This window comes from Daktulosphaira vitifoliae, unplaced genomic scaffold, assembly GCF_025091365.1.
Source record: "Daktulosphaira vitifoliae isolate Bord-2020 unplaced genomic scaffold, ASM2509136v1 Scaffold_1, whole genome shotgun sequence".
Lineage (NCBI taxonomy): Eukaryota > Metazoa > Arthropoda > Insecta > Hemiptera > Phylloxeridae > Daktulosphaira > Daktulosphaira vitifoliae.
In genome coordinates, this window is record NW_026099572.1 from 26,210,109 (window position 1) to 26,234,396 (window position 24,288).

At 25.4% G+C, this 24,288-nt stretch overlaps 4 protein-coding genes across 6 annotated transcripts; 2 read left to right on the forward strand and 2 right to left on the reverse strand.

Moving 5' to 3' along the window:
• The first annotated feature begins 374 nt into the window (after positions 1-374).
• On the forward strand, positions 375-4,454 carry LOC126895976 (multiple coagulation factor deficiency protein 2 homolog). Of its 3 annotated transcripts, none has more exons than XM_050668341.1 (5): positions 375-580; positions 1,815-2,363; positions 3,948-4,031; positions 4,089-4,210; positions 4,271-4,454. In XM_050668341.1, exons 2-5 carry the CDS (start codon positions 2,179-2,181, stop codon positions 4,360-4,362), a joined length of 483 nt encoding a protein of 160 aa, XP_050524298.1. In that variant the 5' UTR covers positions 375-580; positions 1,815-2,178; the 3' UTR covers positions 4,363-4,454. The 3 variants fall into 3 exon arrangements, with proteins under 3 accessions (XP_050524298.1, XP_050524296.1, XP_050524297.1); XM_050668339.1 differs by having other exon boundaries at positions 1,924-2,363; XM_050668340.1 differs by having other exon boundaries at positions 2,075-2,363.
• LOC126895970 (ribosomal oxygenase 1) lies at positions 4,366-8,329 on the reverse strand. Its single transcript, XM_050668333.1, has 7 exons — positions 7,913-8,329; positions 6,887-7,315; positions 6,611-6,827; positions 5,748-6,003; positions 5,514-5,628; positions 5,245-5,455; positions 4,366-4,522 (listed from the first exon to the last, which is right to left on the reverse strand). Exons 1-7 carry the CDS (start codon positions 8,167-8,169, stop codon positions 4,448-4,450), a joined length of 1,560 nt encoding a protein of 519 aa, XP_050524290.1. The 5' UTR covers positions 8,170-8,329; the 3' UTR covers positions 4,366-4,447.
• Positions 8,330-8,485: 156 nt separating this feature from the next.
• Positions 8,486-15,102, forward strand: LOC126895971 (acyl-CoA:lysophosphatidylglycerol acyltransferase 1-like). Its single transcript, XM_050668334.1, has 8 exons — positions 8,486-8,743; positions 8,881-8,964; positions 10,369-10,574; positions 11,023-11,237; positions 11,298-11,434; positions 13,287-13,423; positions 14,174-14,319; positions 14,388-15,102. The coding sequence occupies exons 2-8, from the start codon at positions 8,906-8,908 to the stop codon at positions 14,616-14,618; spliced, it is 1,131 nt and encodes a 376-aa protein (XP_050524291.1). The 5' UTR covers positions 8,486-8,743; positions 8,881-8,905; the 3' UTR covers positions 14,619-15,102.
• On the reverse strand, positions 14,151-21,840 carry LOC126895975 (dehydrogenase/reductase SDR family member 11-like). The gene is made up of 5 exons (XM_050668337.1): positions 21,494-21,840; positions 18,245-18,407; positions 17,999-18,128; positions 16,185-16,467; positions 14,151-15,159 (listed from the first exon to the last, which is right to left on the reverse strand). Exons 1-5 carry the CDS (start codon positions 21,632-21,634, stop codon positions 15,118-15,120), a joined length of 759 nt encoding a protein of 252 aa, XP_050524294.1. The 5' UTR covers positions 21,635-21,840; the 3' UTR covers positions 14,151-15,117.
• Between the last annotated feature and the right edge of the window lie 2,448 nt (positions 21,841-24,288).

Sequence of the window (24,288 nt, forward strand, 5' to 3'; positions counted from 1 at the left end):
GATTTTAAAGTCTATAAAAAAAATGTTCATACATTTAGAGTTATTAATATTATTCGCGCTAAAATAATTGATTGTTCACTTTTATACTGTAAAAATAATTTTATAAATATAAAAATTAAAAATCATTCGGTGAATATATTGTTTACTTGATTAAACAGATGTTTAGATGAGCTAAAAAATAAGTTTAACGATAATTCAATTTCCAAATACTCCCACTAACTTTGAAAAAACTAATAGGTAAAGTTTGTAAAATTTTACTGCCATCTATTGGTTTGAGATTTTGAATAACATACACGTGGTAAAGTCAGCGACTTATTGATCTAACAACCAAAAATATTTCACCACGTAATTCTACCGGTTTGAAAATACCATTTATTTTGTCACAGCGATTTTCATAGTACAGCTTTAGTTGTTCTATTTGTCTAATGCTCAGCATTGTATTTTGCTAACATTTTATCTTTTCAGAATCGTCACGTATATGAATGAGATTTAATTTTTTTTATTAATTACACCATAAAAACATAACGACATATATATTTTGTTGAATAAAGCTGATAAAGTATATAATTTACTAACACAAGTAATTATACAATTTTTAATATTAATAGTAATAATTTTGCGAACAATTAGTGATTAATAATAGTGATGGGTAGTAAATGTAAATTTGCAAATGTAACGAATAACTTCAAAGCATTACAAATAATATTAACGTAAATAATGAAAATTATTTTCATAAGTTTAGGTTGTAAGCATTTATATTTGACTATTCATAACTATTTTGTTTCAATTTGACCTCAGTCATCTATTGTCCTTCATGCAACCCTACCCCAAAAATAATCTACTGCGTTATTGTTTATTTAACCCTTTACAAGAGGATTATGATTATGATCTCAATTAAGAGTATGTATTTCTCGTTAAGCCATATGTGCATTATATACAGGGTGTTTGATTACACGATTAGATATCCTTGAAATAAGGCACAATTAAATCATAAGATTTTTCTATATTACTTATAAAATTTTTTTTAATGTAACTCCTGAAAATTTATATTTACTCAGTTACTAGATGATAGTTAGCATATTAAACACATATGGTATATGAAAATTGCATACGATCAAAAAGTAAAGCTAATGCAATATTCTTGTATTATAGATTAAATATAATTTAAAATTAAAAAAAAATACTTTTTAAAGTTTTAAAATGACATCATAATGTTTAGAAATGTAAATAAACAGTAAAATCTCTACCTTTTTATATTGTTCAAATTGTTCGATGATAATAAACAATTAATTTTTAATGAATTAACTGTCAAAATAGAAACGTAATTGAAATTTAAAATCACAAAATTGTTGGTTCCTATTGTAGAAGAATTAACAAAAATTACACATAAATACTTACAATTAATTGAGTTAGAAACAATGGCTATCTGATTTTATATTTTTAGGGAGATGAAGATCAAGTACATAAATTAAATTAAATTTTTGAGGGTGCTAAATTAATATCCCTCCTAAAACTTTTTTACATAACAATATACACGTATATATCATTTTTTTAACTAAGAGAGGGAGTTAATTATCCGTCCGGGGGTCTTATTGTACTCCCTAGTTGTGCCTTAATAACCTAATGAGTAACAAAGTTTACAGTATATTCTAAAAAATACCTACCACTAAAGATTTGAATGAATTTTGGTAGTGATACCCCACAACCACATATGAAATCAACCCTGGCTAAAAATCCACCGATAAGTTTTAAAGCAATGATGATCATTAGAGGAATGTAATAATAACCCATGATAAAAATGTTATATTATGTAGATGTGGTACTGATGGTCATCATCATAAAAGTTGGATAAAACCTTTTCGATGACAATATCTGACTGATAATAGTATTGATGCTAATAAATTCTGTTGTTTTATTTGAAAGTGGTCTAGAAAGGGTTTATGGGGGATTATAGGATTGACGGTCACTACTGATGCGTCCGGTGCAAATGGCCACACGCTGAGTTCATATCGGGCATGAAATAATTCACTGAGTATAACAAATCGAATTTGATCGACATAACATACACCTACAGGCATTAACGCACCGAAGGACGAATAAGCTACCAGGCAACGCATCTGTCACTAAAATTTGACATTAAGCAGATAAGTATAAAAAAATAGAAACTCAACAGGAGGGATGAAACTTGGAGGTTGGCTGACCGCGGTGCTAACCGAACTATTGCTACTGGGCATCGCTGTTGGATACCAGCGTGGACAAGATCCAAACGCGACTGCTCCTGGTGTGCCGCCAACCGTCAAGCAACATGAAGAGTCTGTTCATAGAGGTCATGAAAAGTTAAAAGAAGACCAACACGACAAAAAGTAAGCAAAATAAGCTATAATTTTGTATAAATAACCTGTAATTTTTAATACAGATAAAATCATTTCGGCCTCTCAAAAATATGAAATAAATCAACAAAATAATTCATTGATGTTTAGTGATAGCTCAAGCTTTTGCTGACCCTTGGCAAAATAAATAAAAACTATTATTATTTATGCGGTGGTACTTATACCATTGTTTCACAATTTTTTTGATGACTTTTTTCTTATAAAAAAATTTCCCTATGCATTTTTAATTGCTAAAATATTAACAAGCAAGAAAAAGAGGGTCATTAAATTAAATTTATTATGCTCGACTAAAAAATTTAAACATCACAAATCATTTAAGGGGGACTACAACCCCATAACCACCCAGGATACGCCACAGACCACTTTACACATATTAATATTCAAATACTCAATATTTAATTTTAATACAATAAATATAAGTGCTGCTTTTTTTTAACAGTTTACTCCTATACAAAATTATTACAATTATTTAACATTTTTATACAAATTGTTATAGTTTTAGTAAATAAAATATGGAAAATTCAGAAACGCCCTAAGTGCTCCTCTAGGACTGTCCTTGTTATTATTTATTTACTATATATTCAATTTATTTCATATTATTTATCTTATTTTAATTTTAATTGCGACCATGCATAAGTAATCCTAAAATATGATCAAAGCTTAAATATATATCAATAATTGTGTAATGGGGAAAAACGTATATCATAATTACTTACTTAACGCTTTGGTTAAATGATTAGGAAGCACAGTTCTTTAAGCTGTTGGGTTGAATTAAATTTAGATAAACCAGTTTTTATACTAATCGTTTAATTGGCTAATAAAATTTGTATCGTAGGAGAATTTAATTATTCTTGTGATATCAAAGACACGTAAAATACGGCTTTTTCTACAACTAATTTTTTTCTTTGCTAATCTTTAGGTTAAGAGCACTTCATTTTTAAATGATCCATTTATTAAAAATTACTGATTGGTTTTATAATTCCAAAAAGTCCCAGTTTTAGAGTTATGTCATTACAGTACAATTTCTGTACTTGCTTTTCCATTTTTATTTAAATAATAGTTCGATTATCAAACTCTAATTTTATATATTATATTTCTTGGTCCGGTCGTTATTATCATTGTTTCATAGTATTATTCAAATCTTATATTATCATTTAGGATGAAAAATTTCATCCTAATCGTATATTTTTACATGCTAGTCATGAAATAAGAGATTCCAGATATATAATAGGATTTATTTAGTTTTATACCGTTTAAATACCAACTAATTACTATTTTTGATTATTGATAAACTGAACAGAATTATATTGAGTGAAATTAAAGTAAAATATCATTCATACAACATATAGTTTGATTTATGCACTTTAAGGTCTTAATATAAGAAAAGTCTTCTCATTATTGCTTACTGAGATTTAAAAAAAATATTTAATTATTAGTAACGGAAAACATAATAGTTTTACTATGTAAAACTTTAAGTGTAGTATATTTTACTTATTTTAAAAACTATTAAGTAGGTTATGCTTTTTAAAAAACGTAATTGATGTAATTTAAATACAGACATATTGAAGAAGACCTCGGGCTTTCAAAAGAAATGGAAGATCACGAATACACTGATGAAGAATTAGAATTTCGATACTTCATGTTAGTAAAAAAATTAAGTAAAAAAAATACATAGTTTAAATTTTTTTTAAATTTTAGAGCTCATGACAAAGATAACAACCAAATGCTTGATGGATTAGAACTTTTGGCAGCTATACAACATAATTTAAATGAAAAAGAAGAAGAAGGAGATCCAAAATCATCTTTAGATAAAGTTATAGGTAAAATATAGGAATTCAAATATAATATGTACACAGAATTAATATTATATAATACTATAGGATGGGTTGATGAAATTTTAACTGAAGAAGATAAAAATAATGATGGATTTTTATGTTATTCAGAGTATGTTGCAGCTCGAAATAAGTCATAATGATTAATAAAAACAATTAATACTTTTTTATTTTAAACATTTAATTTTGTAAATATACATTAGATAAATTATGAAAAAATATTCTTTATTCATCTGATGTAATATTTGATGATGTGATCAATAAGCCTCGTTCCCATAAATCATTTATGAGTTGCAAAACCTAAAAAAATGATCATTCTACATTTTATTTGAATAAAAATTATTATAACAGGAAGCAGAAGATAGGTCTAAAATAAAAAACAATATATAACTATGAAAAATATATGTTAATGTTATCTTTTAGCCAATAAGTTTACATAAATTAAATTAAATTTATTCCCGGATATTTATGAGAATTAAAGTAAAAAAAGTTCAAATCGATTATAGAGTAAAATAAGTTTAAATAAACATTTTAAACTTAGGTTAGAAACTCAGAAACTAAGAAAAAGATCTTTTTATTTTGGCATATCTCTTGGTATTCAGGCAAGAGCTTTTCCGCTAAGCTATCCAGCAGCCATACCTAATCTCAAACTCCTCAATCTCTTAAGTGGTTGATAAAACTTAATACTTTTTTTGATATTAACAAAAGCAATAATATTATGTTATAGCATAATATTAATGAATTTTAAGAATTTATTTTTATATTGGTTAAGAAATTAAAATATTTCAAACGAATCTTCTAAAAAATTACAAAAATTAACTTTTAATTAACACCACTTTAACTCTAATCTCCACAATTGTTAGAAAGCATTTAATGATTGATTTTTTTTCAACTATACTATATACTATACTATCCAGAATTTTAAATCACAATTTATAATTTATATAAGAATATTAATGATTTTTAGAAAAAATTACTAATTTGTTATTTCAAACTTAAAAGCTGTTTTTTTTTTATTTTACCTGTTCATTTTCATCACATAGATCTGTCACTTTAATGTATGCTGGATATTTATTAAAAAGTTTTTTTACATATAGTCCCATTTCATCAGGTATAACAACGAATTGACAATCATTTCCATATAATGCTTTAGTATTGTCTAAATTGTAATAAAGTCTAAATTCATTATTCATGCAATCAGTTTCTTCATCTATTATACACTCTTCAACAAATCTAAACAATTAAAAATATACTTAGTAGTTATATCTAAAATTAAGATTAGATAGTAAACCTAAAACAATTTCCTCTAATCAATTTAACTTCAGCATTTTCTAGGTTTACACTTCTACATGTTTTTCCATTTGATATAATTTTTGTACCATTAGAAACAGTACGCAACAATTCATCTGAAAATATTGGAATAATTTTAAGGAATAAAATAAAGCTATAATTTATTTTTAGTAATTAATTAGATTTTTTTATAGCGTAAAATATTTAATATATCTTAAAAAATAATTTTTTTTACCATTATTTAAAAATGGAGGTAATGAATTAGTATAATAATTTTTCAATGAAAATTGATCAATAACACGATCAAAATCAATATGTTTTTTCAAATTCTCTACTAGATTATTCACATGAGTTTCAAACAACTGGCGTTTATTTGATTTAGATGATTTATCTGAAAAACATACACCTCCTAAACTTTGGTATCCGATTGGCAAACCAAATCTGTAGGATATATCATTTTTACCAGCATTTGTTAAAGCATTATCAACTACCTAAAATAAAAAAAATAAATAAAAAATTGAAAACATTCACAAAAAAAATGATTCAAAAATCATTTTTTTTAAGCTACTTTTTCCTAAGAATAATCAATTAAAACCAAAAATTAATTATAATGTAATAATATCTAGACATTTTATTGTTTTATAAGCTACAATGTGAACTGAGAAAGTATTATACTATGATGTGTGTGTTTTTTTTTTGTGGCGTTAATGTTTTTTTTCAGCTCTCACCGAACCTATTTCTTTCAATATACGTCAAAAATTGATCACTTTTCCCGTAATTAAGGGAAATCTCCTAAAAAACTACAAATTTAAAAATAGGTGATTTTTGACATTTTTTCTTTTTTTTTACTCAAAACTGCCATGACATTTTGATACAATTTTGATTAATACAATTTTTTAGATGTAATTTTTTCTGTATTTGGCCCAAATAATAAAATTAAAATAATTTTTTTTTACTAGTTTTATAATTAAAATAAAATTATATTATAATATTTTAGCAAAAAATAGATTTTTAAAACATAAATAATTGAAGAAAATATTATTTGATTATAATTTTTATCTTATATGTTTAAATAAACATTTGATTTTATTTACTTACCACTTTAAGAAAGTCAAACATAGAATTTTGTTGATATGTTGAAAATGTCAAATGTAATGAATGTGTCTCAGTAAAAAGAGTATCAGCTTGATGAATATATCCTCTTGGCATGTATAAAAAGTCACCGGGTCTTAGTATAACATCAAGAATAGGCTTACCAATTTCATTTTGTTGAAAATTACGACTCGAAATTTTTGGGAGAGTATCAAATTGACTTCTAAAAATACTTATAATATTAAGAAAAAAAATGATTTATTATAAAATAACTTATGTTACAGTGGTTCATAAACTCTCCAATGTTTTTCACCATTTACTTGAACTACAAATGCTTCTATATCATCATAATGTGGAGCAAATCCTTGAGAGAATGGAGGAGTTAAATAAATATTGCAACCAACCAATGAACCAAAATATTCTTGTAAGCCAGACATAAGTTTATATATTTCTGGAGCAAATAATTGGGGATTTAATAAACGTACACTGCATCCATTATTGTAATAATCCCATACAACATGAGGAAATGCACGTCCTACTGGATTATGGGTTTCTCGTACAAAATTGGTGTATGATGTAATATCAACATTAGTTCCATACTGAAGGTTGTTGTTACTTAAAATGCTATTAAGTTCTTCAAGAGAAAATAATTGAGAGAAATAATTAGGGCTATTTCTAGGAACATGCAGAATAGAATTTTCCCAATGATTTCTGAAAAAAATTAACTAATTTAAAAGTAGTGTGATGGTCATTTTACTATATATTGTTCAAATATTTAGAATAAAAACAAGTCTATCTCAATATAAATGAAATAAATATTAAAAACAATCTTGAAATTCTGTATTAATAGTAAAAACTACATAAACTAACACAAAATGTAAACAATATTGGCATGTACAAAGCAAAATCAATTCTTTCTAAAAACTATGCAAGTGGAATTTAAAAAAAAAGCTCAGAACTCAGTCAAAATAAACGATTTCAATGAATTATTTAGAGTATCTTTGGAATACTTTTGGGGAGGCCTAATAAAAATTTAAGGTTCAAGTCGAAAAATGGTGGCGGGCATGAGTATTTTTGATAAAAAAAATTTAATAAAGATTAATAAGATCTTACTGTAATATAATATATTACAGTTAAAATATTAATATGGTTATCACAAATTTAAAATTTTTTAATTCCCTCAATTTTCCAGTCAATTAAAAAAAAATGTAAATAAAGGCATATATGCAGATTAATGGGAGAGGGAAGTTATACATTAACTTACATTCCATTATTTTCAATTTAATTAATTAATACATTAATACTTACTTCATAAAATCATTTATATTTATTGGATGGATCAACCATTCAAATAGTTTTTTACCAGCTATAACTGAGTTATTCATGTTAAGACTATAGATTTGATTTAAAGTATTTTTTGAAACATTATTTGAAGATATGCTACTTTTTCCGCTTTTTATTTTTTTTTTGACACATTTCTTCGTTTTATTTTTAGTCTTACGTTTGTTGTTGCTGACTACAGATGTCTGTTGAGAATAAAATTCAAAAGCTGATCCTACATTCATATTGTCTTTAATTTGTTAACAATCCATAAGTTAATTTTAGTAATGAATTCTGGTAAAAAATATTAAAAGTTAGTTGAAATTAAGATAAAAGTGATTCAAAAATTCAAAATTTTCATTCTGCAATTTTTCTCTGTTCACGTTTTACCATCATTTTATGATAAGTGATAATATTTTTCTTAGTCTAATATTATAACAATATTATTATAATATATATAATATTCACCGCTATTTACCATGGTATAATTTGTAATACCATTAATACAAGCTCTTTGACTCAGGAATTAGAATGTTTTTATTTTCGAGACCATTAGCTGATAAAAAAGTAAAAATTGTTATTCTAGTGCTGTACCCAATTCTAGTGAGGATCGTAGTTCACTTCGATAGCAGTAATTATTTCATCTCAGTATAAAAAATACTGCGGATTTTCAGTTGAAAGGTTGTGATTGTAATTAACACATGCCCTTAAAAAGTTTTAGGACGGTATTTATAAATTATATTATAAGCATTCCACCTTATTAGACGTTCATAAAATTAAAAAATGTAAATTTAGCCCTTGGGTGTAATAAAATACAAGGTTAGTATAATATACCTAGTTTTGTCAATCAAATGTATCACTTACGTGGTTAAATATGAATTTTCGTAGTGATAATTAAACATTTTTGTATAAAATTCTTAAAAAAAAAAATCAATAAAATTAAACATTTTTTTTAGTTTATGATTTAAGTGACTTGGAATTATGAAGACTGACTTGAGTATTGAAATGCCCGATGGGAAATTAAAGAAATTAGGTTACAAGTAGGTGAATTTATTTAATATAATAAAGATATTGAATAAATAGCAATTAAAAATTTAAGGAGTGGCTGCTGATATAAATCACGGCTGTTATAAAATTATTTAGTTAATATTGAAAATAATAAACAAATTTGTGGTATAAATCCTCAAAGATTTAACTATCAATTTTTATACATAATTTTTAGTTGCTTCTAATTAATGTGATGTAAGCTAATTAGTTGTTATAAAAGATTACATAAAACATGTACTTGATTAAAACTATTTTCAAGGATAAATTAATTTTGTTGCAAATCATTTTTTGTTACTTGTGATTAATTATTAGTATCATAGTTTATGTGTATGTATTGTCTAGTTGAATGTCACACAAACATATGTATATATACATATTTTGTCCATAATTATATATAGACATATTGTTATTTTGACATAATATTATATGGATCCTTAATAAAAAAAAATATTTTTAAGCAATAAAAACGTTTTAATAATATAATTTTGCATGAATTTTAAATAAAGAAATAACATAAATAGAACTGTTTTTACATGGTATATAATGATTATAATGTTTTTATAATCAATGATTATTACTTTAAAACAATGATATGCTTATTCAATATTTGATTAGATTATCTATTATATATATATATATATATATTAATTTATTTATCAATGGTTCATTATTAATTAAACAGTTTTTCTTTATTTTTATGGACAGTGGACTTCACAAATTAATTTTAATCTGAATAACAATAATTATAACTATAAAAAATTGTAATATTTAGTAATATAGTTTGATTATCAATTTAAACAGCTTAAATTTCTACTACTATTTTAATTAGATGTCAATATTTTATTTTATCATTGTATTATAATTCAACTTTTTTTTTTTTTAATTGGTTTTATTAAAAGTGAAATTCATTTTTTTATGTTTATTATGTACTAGAGGTCGCGATTACATGTGTAATGAACTATACGAGTACCTGTGCTTTACCTATGACGGGGTTAAAGCCCTTGTAGTAAAAATATCCGTGTATACCCGGGCATTTAAATACCCGTGACCTTAAGTACTCATATATATATATATACATATACAATGTATGCATGGGTATAAAATATACGGTCTTTAATATATGTTTTGCCCGTGTACCCGGGCTCCGTGTGTCCATGTATTCTAATACCCGTTCACAATTGCGACCTATATTATGTTTACATATATAGGCAAATACTTAATTTCATAAAGTAATTGTATTATATTTTAACAGTTAATTTTTTTTTTTAAGTAATAATTGTATTTATGTAATTTTATTTATAATTGAACACAATTGATTGGGTATGTTTTAAGTAGTGTAGTTAGAGAATATTAAACAAAACATTTGATAAACTTTTTTTTAATTGACTTATTTTTAGAGCTGCTGTAACATGCAAAGTAATTATTCGTGTATTATTTGTACTCATCAACAATATTTATTGCATACCCACATACTGTGTTTGGATGATTATTTTCTTTCCTTTGCGAAAATTTCATCCTAAGCTATATTGGAAATTAGAAGGTTTATTTTTCCATTGGCTCTTAGCAATGGTTTCAATGTGGTCGTGGTCTGCAGGATATAATAGTAAGTATAGGTAATTTTTTCATTATTTTGCATTCCAGATAGTAAAAGTTATTGAACAGTATATCTAAAATATTTACAAGTCATTAATTTATTTTTAGTAGTTAAAAAATTTGTTTTATTAATATATTTAGGTTTGTATTTGGGGGTGAATAATTTTAAAAAAATCAAACTAGTTTAGCATTTATAAACATATTTAGAATTTAATAATTTTTTAACCATTCTTTTTTTTATCACCAAGTTAAAATGAATTAACACTTTAATAATTAATGTTTTAATATTTTACTTATCATTATGTCTTTCTTTTCATTTTTAAAAGATTTTGCTATTAAAGTTAGTATTATATTTATGTTCAACATTTTCTCTAAAGACTTGTTAATCAAATTTTATAAACTTTTATAAAAAAATTTATATGTATAAATGTTTTAATTAATTAAAAATTATTTTTTAGTTGTAGAAGTAGGTGATGATATCAGATTATGCCTCAATGATCGTACTTTAGTATTGGTTAATCATCAATCAACAGCAGATGTTCCAATGCTGATGACAAATTTCAATGCTAAACCAGGAGTTCTGCCTAATATTATGTGGATAATGGACAGAATATTTAAATTTACCAACTTTGGAATTGTTTCTGTCATACACAAAGACTTCTTTATTTTATCAGTATAAATCATTAGCAAATAAACTGTAACACGAATGTAAAAATACAATCTAAAATTTTAGGGTAAAGATCAGAGAGAACAAGCTGTAAAAGAACTACGAAACCATATTAAGTCATCGTACATTCCTCTTCAAAGAAATTTAATAATCCTTTTCCCAGAGGGGGGATTTTTAAGGAAAAGATTAGAAGCAAGTCAAAGGTAAATATTTAAACGTACACTACCTTGTAGTTTTATATAGAATATCCAATATTAAAATAAAGAAATATATTAGAATATTGATCATTAAAAGAAATATAAAAAAAAATTTCATTGTAACTGTCTTTTAGTTTAAATGGCAATAACTAAAAAGTATTTATAGCGTTGACGTATTATCTATATGATTTACTTCAGTAGAACTTTCATAAGTCAAGTCTCAAAGGTATAGATTTTTTTTCAACTTGAGATTTTCAACATATAGAAGTTATAAGTTAAATATATATATATTATATTTTAAATGTTAAATACATATAAATATAAAAATACATTCTTTTAAAACAACATTTTTAAAAAAAGAAATAATTTGTTATTTTACTCCAAGTTTGATTTTTGTAAATGTTATTATCAATAGTATTTTAATGAAATTTAATGCAGAAAATAACTAATTATCTACATTGCTTACTACTTTTTTTCTGTAGAGCGTCTTGAAATTTTTTATGATATCTTGATCTTAAAGTTGAGTTTTTGAAGTAGTATTTGGTATAAAAACAATGTACTTACCTTGATAATTTGATATAATATTGTGTGCTGGACAATTGTCTATAAACATTAATTTTTGTGTTTTCATCCATACTTTTTTATTCGCTGTATATTCAACTGGTAAAGATTTGATACCAGCAAATACCTCGGTTTTTTCCCAGTTAATAGATGTTTCAGTTTATCTATATTAATCATATTTACCGTCAATAATAATGTGAGTCTCTCTTTGCTATGCTTATTGCTAAAGCATTTTTCATTTTTAAATGTTAAAGTTTTATCTGGTAAACATTTATATAGTGCAGTTTCATTTACGTTAAATATATTGCACGTCTAATATCCTTTTAATAGCTCACTCAAATTTATTTTCTACTTGTCAAAAACATTATTACTGAAAACTGCACTCTCATCTTATACTTTTTTGAAAATAATATTGTCCCATTTTTTTTAAATGTCAAGCCATGTGTTACTGATTTTAAATTGATCATGGACAAGTAATTTTATAAATTTTTCTTTTAGAATAGCACCTTTAATACTGACATTGACATCTCTGCATTGTAAAACCATTTAACTACACAATCTTCTTATCTCAACATTCAAGGCTTCTCTTTCTTTTCTGATCAAGTAAAAAGTACAATTTAATTTAATTTTTATTATTTATTACGGTGGTATACCAAATTCATTAGCAATGTCCTTTCTATTTTTACTTTATTAAAGACCCTTTGTTTTTTCTGATAGTAAGTGTTTTTAAATTAAGAGACAATTTTGTTGACATACAATACACATTTAACTGACCAAGTGCAACTGACAATACCAAATATAACAAAATATTAGCCATATTAAACTAAAATAAATAATGATAATAAACACAATAATCATATATATTATTATCATACATAAATCAAGTAGAAATTTAAGTAAATGAAATCACAAATAACATTTACTACAAATAAGTTGTGCTAGTTATCTATTGTTTTTTTTTCGAGTAATTGGGTTCACTCAAGAGAATAGGATTTTTGACTTATTAAAGTTTTACTGTATTGAAAAATGAAACAATCTATTTTGTTCTAGTCTTCAACTATATCTATATCATTAATATTAAAAATTTTTTATGGATTGACTTTTTATTTAAATATTGCTTATTTTGATATAATTTTTTAATAAAAAAAAAATTATGTTATTGACGAACTATACTTTTATGATAAGTTGCCTCTGTAATTATATCTTAATAATTTACTTCTAAGAAAACTTTCTGAACACAATTTATAAAATAATACCAATGTATATGTATAAAATAGTAAAATTGTTTTAATTATAGATATGCTCAAAAAAATAATTTGCCTTTTTTGGAACATGTAACCCTTCCAAGATTAGGAGCATTTTCAGCAATAATTGATGAATTGTCACCAAAACAAACCAAATATGGAGGCGTAATGAACAATAATACTGATTTTGGTGAGAGATATTCTAATTTTTTTAATTAATAGTAAAATATTGTTATTCTTCTTTTTTTTCCTAGCCATTCTACTCTGGGTTGACCACCCTTATCTTAATAGTAAAATATTGATGTAATAAAAATATTTGTGTATACTGTATAAAATGAATTTTTGGTAATTTAAACTTTCTATTATACTAATAATACTGATACAAATTAATAATTTTAATATGTTAAATTTAATTATCAAGTTATATAAATGATTATGCATCAATGGTTTTTAGGGGTTCATCTAAAGAATACTAATAGTTTATTGAAAAATAATATTATTGAGTTTTCATTTTGTCATTTTCTAAATTAATTTTCACACCATTCCAGTGTCACATTTCTATGACATAAATTTTATTATTTAAAAAATAGAATATGTGTTAACTTTGAATAATAATTATTTTAATAAGTAGTATTAAAAGTAATAACTACATTTATATTATCTCATGAATTATAACACCAATCAACACTCATACTATTTTACAAAATAAACTTTAATTAAATTATAACATGCTAATACTTGATTTCTACTTAATTATAAATTATATATTATATATTAACATTATTAATATATTTCTAAAGGTTCTTAAATAATGACTAATGAATATTTTCTTCAATATATTAATTTACTATTTTTTTATCCTTATTCACACAAATATTTTAAAGAAACATATATAAATTTAAAAAATTTAGAATATGTAATGTTGAAAATTGTTTATTAGATGAAAATACTGACAAGTTAACATGGATTTTGGATATAACAATAGCATATTCTGAAGGAAAACCATTAGATCTGCCAACTATTATAATGGGTCAACGTAGAGCTTGTTGTACACATATGTACTATAGATTATTTCCTAGTTCAGTGGTCAGTTTAAACCTCCATTTCTCGAACATAATTTCATAATTAATTCTTATCCATATTAAATTGTTTAGGTTCCTAGAGATCAAGAAGAAATGACAAAATGGTTGTTTGACCGGTGGGAAGAAAAAGAACGTCTTTTAGAGATTTTTTACTCAACTGGTGAATTTCCTGGCCATAAAGGTCGACAATCATCTGTTATTCAACAAGATTGTGTGCGCTTTTTGATACTGCATTTATTTTTTATTGCATCATCGTATGCTCACTACCGAATAATAAGTTACCTTATAAGCCTGTTATGGTAAATTTTGTCAAGCCAAAAATAATTCTGAATGAAACTATTTTAAGTATGTGAATATATACATTTGTATATGTGTTTTAATAATATATTCATCATATTATAAGAAATGGTGGTGTAACACTTGTATCAAAAACTGTAGAAAATATGTGATTTAAGTTAAATATGGGTTATAGAAGTACAAGAAAGAAAAAAGGTTTTATAAATAACAATATTTAAAAAATTAATTAATAAATAACTTAATTAAATCACTTACATGTTACAAACTGTGATCTTAACCTGAATTTAAGGTTGTATAAGTTTATAATTGATGTAAAATAATACATTTTTTTTAATTTGGTTGAAGTTATGTAAATAAATTTTTAAATGTAAAAATCTATTTATATGTATGATTTTATATTGTACATTATTATAGGTTTTCCTTACTTAAATTAGAATAATAAATTTGTATCATGTTTTAAAATTGGATAACTAAAACAATATTATTGTGATATATGAGTTTTTCTTTATGCGTCTGAGCCCAATGGTTTGATAATAATATCTTGTACCTGAAATACATAATTTAATTAATGAAAAAGTTTTAATTAGCTGTCAATAAAATTTGAAATAATATTAAGAATGTGTAACTATACATTATAGTTGTAATGGAAATTAGTTTCAGAATTATTTAAATTATTAAAAAAAAAATGTTTTCCTTTTTTTATTTAAGTTATTTTTATGTAAGAAAAAATTCAGTCCTATCATTCAAATACTATTAAAAACTATTCAATACTTTAAAATATTGGAAAATGCACATTCTTTGATAATAGTTTCATGGCATTTTAAAAAGGTGGGATAGTTTACTTCATGTTACTCATTAGTATTTTTAGTGTAATGACATTTTAAAGAAAAGTGATTTTTATTTTTAGTAGAATCAAAATGTTAAATAACTCGAAGCTTTTTTAAGGAATTCAAAACTGCATTAATATATTTTACAGAAGTACATACTTCTTATGTGCTTAAGCAATTTATAAATGCATAAATTTACTTAATTATCTAATCGTAAATAGGAAGTTATACGTGCCAAAATCTTAAATACAATCTCGTTAGTTTTTCTGAAAGCAAAATAGACATTATTTAACAAGCTTTTTTACTTGAAACTAAAGAAATAATCCTTAATGTACTATTCAAACTTTACTTGCAGGACTAGCATTAAGAATTAAATTTAAAAATGTAGAGGTTATTTTATAAGATAAAGAATAGTAGTCAAACCGGTACTTTTTTCACGTTTAACATTTCAAGTCAATTGGATCAAGGACATATCATGTACTGCTTAATACAAAAATACTACGTCTGAGTTTTAATAATTTAACTGTAAATAACATATTTTGAAATTATATAAATTATACTCTTAACGCATCTTAACGAATGTCTTAATTTTCAGTGTTAAATTTTAAACTGATAACAAACTTTTTGAAAATTACATTGTTAATTGACATGAACTGATATTATCACCGGAAGGATGGAGTAAAAAGCCTATTGAGTCATGCTACGCCCTCATAATTTTATGTTATACATAAATAAAATATTTTACTTGTACATGAGGTGGAGTGGCTAATATAAATTCAATAGTTGATGCTATATCAGAAGGATTGATACTTGGATATGCTTCATATAGATGCTTATCAAAAGCATCTCCTAGAGAACTTTTAAATATTGAAGATTTCACAAGACCTGGACTAATACATGTGACCTTTATTGGACTTTTTAAATCTCTCAACTCTTGTCGCAATCCTTCTGTTAATGCTCGTACAGCATGTTTTGTGGCAGAGTAAAAATGAAATGGAGCATAAGAGGGAACGTAGTATGCTAAATTACTGTAAAATAAAAAAACAGATATTAAGAAACTTATAAAATTACATTTTTTATAAGTTTTGATTGTTCACATAATTTTTATTTTTAATAATATAGTTCAAAGCGTACTTAAAACAATCAATAAATGAAGTAGAAACTTAAAAAAAAAAATTGGTTAAACGTATACATTCAAATGCATATGTTCCCCAACAGATGTTTTCTATGTTGTTTCGAAATTAAAATATTTAATAATTTAAAAAACATTGATGCTTTCCTTACGAAGTTTATTACATTCCCGTAAGTCGGTAAGCTCTCCTATTTCAAAATGTTAACATGCGTATAGTCATAGGTAAACTGGTAAGGGTAAATTGTCCCTGGATCACTGTTTATTGGCTATGAGTAGCGGAATGGATTAAATAAAATGTTTGAAAAAATAGATAAAGCTATGAATAGCGTAATTGTGTATCTAACAAAGAATTTTTATAATATATTATAACTATGTAATATTTATTATAAATGTGTAATATTTATTACAAATAAATAATATTTATTATTATTATAATTATTACAAAAAATAAAGAGATGGATTTTTAATTACTGTAGAAAATTATGATATATGTTATAAAAAATGTTGAAGACTTTTATCATTTTTTTGTTTTTTTGCAATGCACTTTTTGGAGCTAATAGGACCGTCACAATTTTGTGCTCCCTAACAATTTGGTAGTCTATGTCCACCTCTGCATAAAGTATTTCCTAATACCTTTAGTATTTCACTAAGCCTATATATAATTTGTTTAGTACACTTTTCTAAATGGACCATATAGACTTATTATTATAGTTTATATTGTACTAGTGACAAGTTCCATACTTTATTTCATCTAATCAATAATATGATATTGTCAAATAAAAATTCAAACTATATTTGTAATATATGTAAACCGTTGTATTTAAAGAAAACTTTTAAAGTGCGTGAGCACAGGTCCCAAACAAGGAATCAAAGGCGTAGTGTCTAAAGCGTAGATCACTCGTTCCTGACTTAGGACGGCTCTCAGTTAAGGCAATACCATGGGAACCTTTCCCAAAAAAATAATTTTTTCTTAAAAAATATAATGAAAACATTCTCATTATCTGACAAAAAAAACAAATTTATACAGAATCAAAGTTATGCTGAAAACAAGAAGACGCTGTGTAAAGTTTACGTCGTTCAGATAAACTGTTTTTTCAGTTTATTGGGGGTCTTAGTGGAGCTTAACCAATTTAATATGAAAATTAGGCTCTCAAAAATTTCAAGAGAATTACATACATGATTATACAAAAATAATTTAGGAAGAAATTACATATAATATCCAAAATATTTATTGAATTTGCGCCCATGATTCTCCTATCAAATTAAGTTTTTGGAACTTAATACCTTTTTATGTCAAGGCTTCAGTACTTGACACAATAGGCTGAATAGTAATAAATATTAACATTTTATTATAAAATTCAATAGTAAAACTATTTAAAATTATGTTAGAAGATAAATTTGAGAACTCTCGTTTAAATTAATCTTACCTACTCAAATGTATTATATGCCCATTATTCAAATTTCGACTGTTCATTGATTTTATAGCTTCTCGGGAGCATATACTCAATGCTATTACATTAACATCTAACATTTTTTTCCACTCAGATACCGAACCATCTAGAAAATTTTATTATTATTTATCAATTTTATCATTGATAAATAAATTCTTCAAAAGCAACAATTTTTCCTAAGTAAATTTAGTGAAATTCATCTTTTTACATCAATATACCAACTTATTAAAGTTCCTTGACCTCCAATCCCCGCGTTATTAACAAGAACATCAACACCTTCAAATGTATCGTCAATCCATTGAAATGCCCTTATAATTTCTTCTTCATGACATAAGTCAACATTCAGAGGATGTAAATTAGTAGTTTTTAATTCATCTTTCAATGCCTACATGGTAAAAAATTAGGGAATTACAGTACTGAATGATGGTAATGATGGATTATACTTATTCATAAAAACAATAATTATTTTGAAAATATAACATATTAATTATTTGGGTTTTTTTACAATTCGATCAATGTGGTTTATTTAAGTGGTGTATTTAAAAATGTTGTGCGGGAAAGTTCCAGATAGTTTTTAGAACGCAAAATAGCAGGGAGATTTACTCCTTTACTACCCTGTTACTATGATTTTATATCCATGGGGAGGGTCCGGATCCCAAAGACACCATTTAATATTCAGCAATGAGCAAACATTAACGTTTTTCATACTTATTACTATTTTTATATATATTCAATTTTAAGAGTATTAATAAGTTGTAAATAATCGTTTTAATAGATATTTGGCAGTGAATAATAAGCATATTTATTGGAACGTATCAATATAAAATGAAATATTAATTAAAATTAATATAAACATGTAAATATTACTACGCATCGTTTGATTTTCGGTTGTAAACTTTCTAGCTCACGTGATTGTGTAACCGTATGAACACCAGAGAACCGTTTAAAAAAAATATTGCACATCTAATAATTCACAAATAAATACGTATATTCTTCATACTTTTCGTCTATCTTTTAATCTACAAACTTATCTCTCGACGACAACATTCTAATAAGTAAGTTTATCAATACTTAATTATAAACTGTATAAATATTCATTTGTATAACTAAGTAATAACAATACAGGAAGATATTTATTAGAATAAAAAATTAATTATCTATAAATATATAATTATAATAATAATTCGCGCAAACGAAGCTACAAAAACCAAGTTGAAGTCAACTCGTTGATTATCAGTGTATAAAAAAATATTTTTCTTCAATCATATTAACATTTAGGCTTGATTCGATTTGAAAATGAGGAATTGCAAAACGTTTAAAACTAGTTTTGAAAAGTGAATGGTAATTGTGATATCTCCATTTAGACTTATCATGATATTAGATTAAATTTTAAAGCAGAAGTAATGCACTTGGTTTGTTTCGCAATTAAATATCTTATTTATATGAAAAATGGATATTAAAATCAGTAGATTGAAATTATATATTCAAGTTAAAAAGGGTAGTTATGTGTGGGTTAAAGGGGACTTTGGAATGCCAAGCTGTCTCAAAATGTAAAGTAACCTTCACTTAAACACCCTTAAAATCCATTATTTATAAAAAGTTTTTAAAGAGGGATAATTTAAATTAGTCCTTTATTCAATTAAGTTTTTACTAACTACTATGACGATAAAAATATCGTCCTCATTTAATATATTATATTTCATTCCAATTTTCAAAAAATTAAAAAACCGTATACTTCCTTAATTTTGATTCGAATAAAAAACTAGTTTATACAATTTACATTACCTAATATACAAGTAAATGCATTATCTAATATATAAGTACCAGTACCTAAACTTTAATCTCCTAAACTACGAGATCATATTAGTTAATAATTAATTTTTTACAAAACTTTTATGAGAAGATATGAAATAATAAAAACAATATTTCATTCTCTGTAATTTTCTATTATACTTATAAACTTTAAAAATAATATAATACTGGATAATTTTATGCTTTATGTGATGTAGAAATTATGTGTTTTGGACATAAACAACAAAGCTTTGTTTACATAAGTTTTCAATAGAATATTACCTTTACATATATTATCTAGAATATTAACCATAATAACAGTTCATAAAGGCTAGTGATGTTTATTTTTAAAATTCTTATTTCTCTATTTACCGATTAAAATATATTATTACGCATTTAATACTACTTAATTATTAAATAGTAGTAAACAAAAAGTTTATTTATACAAATTTAAGTATAAAAGGTGCTTGGCCACTAAAATAATAATTTTGAGAATTTGTATTTTTATTTTGTTTAGTATTATTTATTATTCAATTTATTAGTTGTTAAATATTTTCGAGGTCTAGCCATTATAACAGTACCAACTTCATTTTTTAAGTGGTAATATAGATATTTTAATAGATTAAGTGTTAAACAATGGCCTAATTAAGAAAATGTTTGGTCGATAACAACTCTTCAACCAATATTTTAGAAATTATATTTAATTTAATTTTATGCCTGGGTGGGAGAAAAAGCGCGATGGAGTAATTCATAATGATAAGAATAAAATGACCCACACTTCACTTAAAGTAAACGTTTAAAAATGATAATAACTTCGAATTTCTTGTTCAAAAATTGGAACCTACCAGTTTACTGATCGATTGAGATAATGATCAAAGTCTAAATTTTAATTTACTAAATATGTAAGTTACAATTCAAATAAAAAGTTGGTATACTTATTAGCATAGATCTAAAAAATATTTAACCACTTATAAAATGAAAAACAAATAGTACTGAATAAAACCAAAAAATATTCTCAAAATTATTATAAGAAATTTAGTGATCAGCGATAGATCAATTACACTGTATACATTTGTAATTACTTAATAACACTAGAAATATATAACGTTACTCTATGGGACGCCATAATTAAACCATTACTTAGGAATTAAATAAGAAAAATTAGTGTTGTCTTACAGGAATGAATTAAGAATACATAATTTTACCATTTAAAAATGTCATAATTATGGCCAGTAAAAATAATAAGAGAAATAATTGTAGAGTTTTTTTAATAATTTGCATATTATTTTAAATGACATTTTCTTGTTTTGAATATTTTTAATAAAACATGTCGGGGAATGAATTTACAAGCGTACCAATCGGCGAATTATAATTAATCCAAGAAATGAGCTGTGTAATAATAAAATGAACATCTTGTTTTGATGAAAAAAAAAAAATTATTTCTAGGTTTATNGAATATTTTTAATAAAACATGTCGGGGAATGAATTTACAAGCGTACCAATCGGCGAATTATAATTAATCCAAGAAATGAGCTGCGTAATAATAAAATGAACATCTTGTTTTGATGAAAAAAAAAAATGATTTCTAGGTTTACACTCAATTAGCTATGGATAAATGATTTTTTAAAGAAACTACAGTAGCTGCATAGTAGTTATTGATACACAAAATTGATCACTTACCATTAGTTGATCGCAATTTTTGTCTACAGCTACCACAATTAGGTCTAGAGTTAAAAATTTCCTCGTAACTTCCATACCAATACCGCCGTTTGCACCTGTGACCATTGCCACTTTACCCTTCCATTGATTTATTCCATTCATTTTGAATATACTGTTTTAAAATTGACAAAAACAATAAACTAAATATATGGTTTAGATTGAGCACTTCGGCTTTATGATACGTCGCGGCAGCCGGTTAGTCTAACCGCGAATAAGGCGAATGTTACGCCAATGGATATTAGAAAAATAAACGCATGTGAAGGTTACTCAACTCAGCTGAGATCGCTTACTTAACATATTGTGCTGTCCCCACGACAACCTTATCGGCTGTGATGCAGGCGCGTCGAAAGTGGAAATATTTACAGCGGATCATAACTTGTCTATTACTCGATAACATGCGTAAAAGAGCGATACCTATTGGAACACCGAGTGTGAAATTAGTATTCTCATTGTCTTTACGTTGTATGGGTTGTGCACTGTCATGTAATTAAAGCATGACTTGATTAAGAAAAAAATAAATACCGTTATTGTTCAGCGAGTAATTATTGAATTACATTTCATTTATTCTTGTATTTATATAAGCGTAATAATTAGAGTAGGCACTGAATCTGCTCACATTGAGCCCAATCAGAGATGGATCGAGAGAATTCCAGGTCACTTGGACTTTTGGCTTGTACTACCAGAAATATTATTGTGTTAAATGTGACCTGAATATCCCTGCCCAGTCCCCGTGTGCAATATAAAGTCATCGGCCTTTAAAACAAAACACCTCAATAATCATTATGAAACGAAAAATTCAATTGAATATTATCTATTAATAAATAGACGTCATGATTTTTCATGTCAACTCTGTACAAAATAAATACAATTTAGTTTATTTTATTAGTTAAGAAGAATGTTACTGTATGTTTACTATTACATAAAATGTAATTTTTAATAGATTTATGGCCCAATGATGCAAAACAAATGTCCAACTCTAACGGCTTAGTAGCTACATAGGTCTTTTTTGTGGGTCTATGGGCCAAGGTGAATTGGTAAAACAGAGACTGTTACGATACAGCATTCGATCGTTGCATTGTTATTTTAAGCAGAAATGATGCAAGTTTTAATGATCATAATAATTAGTTTGTAAATTATAGATGGTATAACATCAACATCATAAAAACTCGATTGGTTGGCGACTTGTGGTAGGGGACACTTAAAATTATTGTGATGGCACGTGCTGAAACTGTAAAATTAAACGCAAGTGTCTAACGTGTAACTAAGCATTCCTGTGTGATTCGATAGATTTTTTTTTTTCATAATATTAAAACATCTACAACCAAAATACAGAGTGATTGTTTTATCATTGACCAATATATACTTTCTAAAATAACAATCAGTAATTCAGAAGTTAAAATTTTTTGCATACTTGGATAGGAGGAGTAGCACGGCGGAAAAATGCATATTAAAAAAAATGACATGACTCGCTTTTTGCTTTCGGTGTACATTTAAAAATGTTAATAAATTTGAAAATACTGGTTCAAAAGTTGCTTCGACCAGTTATTTTCTTTTTTGTATCGTTTTCTAATATTAAAACTATTCAAATATGTATGGTGCCCTTTTCAAAAAATTAAGTTGATACCTATAGAAAGAAAAGAATTAAAAAATACTTAACACATTGGAGACAAATGCTGTGACAGACGCGGTTTTAAGTTATAAATACTGGGGACGGTACCATTTGTGCAACGTAGTTACGTCAAAGACGAGCGCCATGTTAAACGCGGCCTGAAGTTTTTTATGCGTCCAGACAAATGTTCCCTATCAATTATTTATTCTATGGATCAATGGCGGTTAACTGGTAGGGCATTAAGGGAATAGATCCCCTATTGAAATACCCCTTTATGACATTTTTATTATATGTATTTTTTATTTATTCTAAATTAATGTAAATTATTAATTCTACAAATTTAATAGATTATATTTTAATTCATGGTTATTATATGTTTATATGTAGATAAATTAAACGAGAGAAATACTATTCTCAAATAAATTAAATATTTAAAATAGGGTTATTGGGAAAAAGTCATTTATGCATATCAAATAGTCCACAATAACATCTTGATATAGTAATATAAATTAAAAAATCTCTGAAATATGGAGGCACAGCGCCATGATGATTTTTATCATAAAGGCGTTTCATTCCCTAAAATGGCAAAATCATTTGACCACTATAGTTGTGCTAATTTCACGTGATATTAATGTTTGTTATTTCACATGGTATTATCCGATATGCGAGTTATTTTTTTACAGAAAATTCTAAACTTATAGAATTAACAATAGGGTTAAAAATAAATTTCATTAACTCAATACATCATATAGTAATATATGATAAAATATAACCATTCCAATAAATAAAATAAAAAGCCATCTAAGATATTTTTGACATCCTTTATTATCATTAATTTAATAATAATTTCAAAATTAATAATGAATCGGAAAAAAATCTTACTGATAAAATTATTCATATTTCATTCACGTCGTATCAAGTAGGACCTATAAGTCAAACTAAAAAAATGAACCGTTTACCGTTACTATGCTTTTATTCTGCACGAATTAATGGGGTATTTAGATATTTGAAATAGCTTGAGGTTAAATAACATTTCAACTGCAGATTTTTTATTGAATCTTCATGTCTGTATCCAAAACTATTAAATGAAACTCAAACAATAATTCCTCGATTATACTAACACTTATTTCAAAGGGCGCAAAGTAGT

Coding starts and splice junctions, on each gene's coding strand:
- LOC126895971 (XM_050668334.1), top strand. CDS start 8,906: ATGAAGACTGACTTGAGTATTGAAATGCCCGATGGGAAATTAAAGAAA. Junction 10,575..11,022: donor GTGGTCTGCAGGATATAATA/GTAAGTATAGGT, acceptor ATTATTTTTTAG/TTGTAGAAGTAGGTGATGAT. Junction 14,320..14,387: donor GATTATTTCCTAGTTCAGTG/GTCAGTTTAAAC, acceptor TAAATTGTTTAG/GTTCCTAGAGATCAAGAAGA.
- LOC126895976 (XM_050668341.1), top strand. CDS start 2,179: ATGAAACTTGGAGGTTGGCTGACCGCGGTGCTAACCGAACTATTGCTA. Junction 4,032..4,088: donor TTAGAATTTCGATACTTCAT/GTTAGTAAAAAA, acceptor TTTAAATTTTAG/AGCTCATGACAAAGATAACA. Junction 4,211..4,270: donor ATCTTTAGATAAAGTTATAG/GTAAAATATAGG, acceptor ATAATACTATAG/GATGGGTTGATGAAATTTTA.
- LOC126895975 (XM_050668337.1), bottom strand. CDS start 21,634: ATGAATGGAATAAATCAATGGAAGGGTAAAGTGGCAATGGTCACAGGT. Junction 18,408..21,493: donor AAAATTGCGATCAACTAATG/GTAAGTGATCAA, acceptor TTTACCATGTAG/GCATTGAAAGATGAATTAAA. Junction 16,468..17,998: donor CATATAATACATTTGAGTAG/GTAAGATTAATT, acceptor TTTATTTTACAG/TAATTTAGCATACTACGTTC.
- LOC126895970 (XM_050668333.1), bottom strand. CDS start 8,169: ATGAATGTAGGATCAGCTTTTGAATTTTATTCTCAACAGACATCTGTA. Junction 7,316..7,912: donor AATATAAATGATTTTATGAA/GTAAGTATTAAT, acceptor AATTTTTTTCAG/AAATCATTGGGAAAATTCTA. Junction 5,629..5,747: donor ACCTCCATTTTTAAATAATG/GTAAAAAAAATT, acceptor CAATATTTTCAG/ATGAATTGTTGCGTACTGTT.